The 2,500-nt window shown below is 33.7% G+C and overlaps 1 protein-coding gene across 1 annotated transcript in view; it reads right to left on the bottom strand.

Annotated features, from left to right (window-relative positions):
- Nucleotides 1–144, bottom strand: part of HELRODRAFT_108719 (hypothetical protein) — a gene marked incomplete at its 5' end in the record, with an annotated part of 6,680 nt that extends 6,536 nt beyond the window's left edge. Inside the window, one exon of the mRNA XM_009033293.1 lies at nucleotides 24–144. Within this exon, the coding sequence (XP_009031541.1) occupies nucleotides 24–144 (121 nt within the window). The remainder of the gene's footprint in view (nucleotides 1–23) is intronic.
- Nucleotides 145–2,500: the final 2,356 nt, after the last annotated feature.

Genomic DNA, 2,500 nt, shown 5'->3' with positions numbered 1-2,500 from the left:
GTACCATCATCATCATTACCAACCGGAAGCAACTTCGAGCACGATGACGTCATCTCCTTCATTTAGAATCTTTTTTAATTCACCGAGAATGGTTCTTTTATTTTTTTCAGCAGCCGCCGATCTCAACACTGTGACGGAAGTCATGTGACCGTCTGCTACTTCCGCTCCTTCCGACGCCATTTTTTTTAAAGTTGTTTCTAATTAAGTTGTCAGTTGTTTATTATGAGTCGGTGGTGATGATGTTGTTTTTTGTTGATGTTTGTAATCGTTTGTTGTTGTTGTTGTTGCTCTTGTTGTTGTTTTTGTTGTTACTGCAAATGTAAGTTGTAGCTGCTGCTCTTATTGTTGTTGTTATTGTTGCTGATGTAGATGCTGTAATAGTAGTAGTAGTAGCAGTAGTAGTAGTAGTAGTAGTAGTAGTAGTATTAGTAGTAGTACTAGTTGTTGTTGTTGTTGTTGTTGTGGTTGTTGTTGTTGTTAATGTAGTTGTTACATCTCTTTTGCTTAATAGTCCCTTTGTGAATTTCGACTCATTGTTTATTCAACGTTTCTGCATTAATATCATTTCTAGAAGTGACAGTACATTAAGATGATGACGAACATGACATCCGACTGATGTTGTTGATGTTATTGTTGTTGTTGTTGATGGTGGTGATGTAGTTGTTGAGATTATTGTTGTTGTTTATGGCGTTGTATGGTGTTATAGTAGTAATTGTTGTTGTTGTATATGTTGTTGTAGTAACGAGTCGATCTTTCTAGTGTAAATGAACGATGATAAACATTTCTGTAAAAGCATCGTCAAAAAAATATTTAAAAAATATACAGTTCTATAATTTTTCCATAAAACGAAATGAGTAATTAAATTCAAAATTATATGCAGTAAAGAAAATATAGAAAAAAAACTATCAGTCATTCAATCAACCAACCAATCAACCAACCAGCCATCCAAACAATCAAAACAACCAGTTTCCTTTATCAAGCCATCAACCAACAAACAAATCAACAAAACAACTTATAAAAAATCAACCAATCGATTTACCAATCAGATTAATTGATTAATTATATTTTGGTGTACAATGGCAAAATGACTTCATCGTCGTAATTATGTGACGTATGAGAGACTGTTGTTGTTTTTGTTGTTGTTGTTTTCAATGGAAACCCTGCAAGCTCGATCTTATAAATAGAATTCCAGTACGCTAATGAAGACGATGACGACGACAATGCTGATGACGATGACGACGATGAATGATGAAGATGGCAATGAAGAAAAAGAAGAAGATGATGATGATGAGGAGGAGGAGAATGATGAGGATGATGATGATGAGGATGATGATGGTGGTGGTGGTGGTAGTGAGGAGGAGGTTTAAGATGGCGATGTGATAATGACGATGATAAATCAAGATGATGACGATGATGACGAGACAGAGGTGATGATGGCAGCAAAAATTTTTCTAAAAGCAACATTAACAACTACCATGGATTGCGCTAACAAGGAATGATGGTAGCTGTGTTAGACTGGTTATTGGAAATACCCATTAATTGTTTATCAAAAATTGATTACACGTATGTCTGTGTGTGTTTGTGTGTATGTCTGTGTGTGTGTTTGTGAGTGTCTGTTTGTGTGAGTGTGTGTGTGTGTGTGTGTCTGTGTGTGGTGTGTATAGTTTAAAATAAATCTGAAGAAGATATTATTCAAAATTCTTCGTCTATATGGGTACTTTCACATATACAAAAGTATGAAATACACGTATCGTTTGTACAGTTTAGGTATACAATACACATTCAGGTATGTATGTATGTATGTATGTATGTATGTATGTATGTATGTATGTATGTATGTATGGTTGTATGTTTGTATGTGTTGTACATAGTCGGTTGTACACATTTATGGCGTGAAGAACGACAAACCTGGATATCGGCTTGGTGCATGTTTATTAAGGCATATGCAGTGTGTATGTATGTATGTATGTATGTATGTATGTATGTATGTATGTATGTATGTATGTATGTATGTATGTATGTATGTATGTATGTATGTATGTATGTATGTATGTATGTATGTATGTATGTATGTATCATAAACGACTTGCCAAACTCTTCAACTTACTTTGATTATATCTGCTTTGCAGATGATACTAATGTTTTCAGTGTAGGCAAAAACATCAATGAATTGATTGCAAAAACTAACGTAGAAATTGTGCACATTAGCAACTGGTTTAAAAATAATAAGTTAACAATAAATATGAAAAAAACTCAGATGATTGTGTTTGGTCCAGTAAATTTTTTAAATTATAAAGAACCTTTCAAAATTGTAATAAATGGTTGTGACATCATTGAAAGTAAAGTAGTCAAGTTTTTGGGAGTCTTTCTGGATCAGAAATTATCCTTTCGGTCACACATAGACAACATCTGCTCAAAACTAGCCAAATCTATTTGTATAATAAACAAAATAAAGTTTTTCTTGCCGAGGAGATGCTTGAATATGCTATACAATGCCTTG

Source organism: Helobdella robusta, assembly GCF_000326865.2.
Source record: "Helobdella robusta unplaced genomic scaffold HELROscaffold_9, whole genome shotgun sequence".
Taxonomy (NCBI): domain Eukaryota; kingdom Metazoa; phylum Annelida; class Clitellata; order Rhynchobdellida; family Glossiphoniidae; genus Helobdella; species Helobdella robusta.
This window is presented reverse-complemented; position numbering and strand designations above follow the sequence as displayed.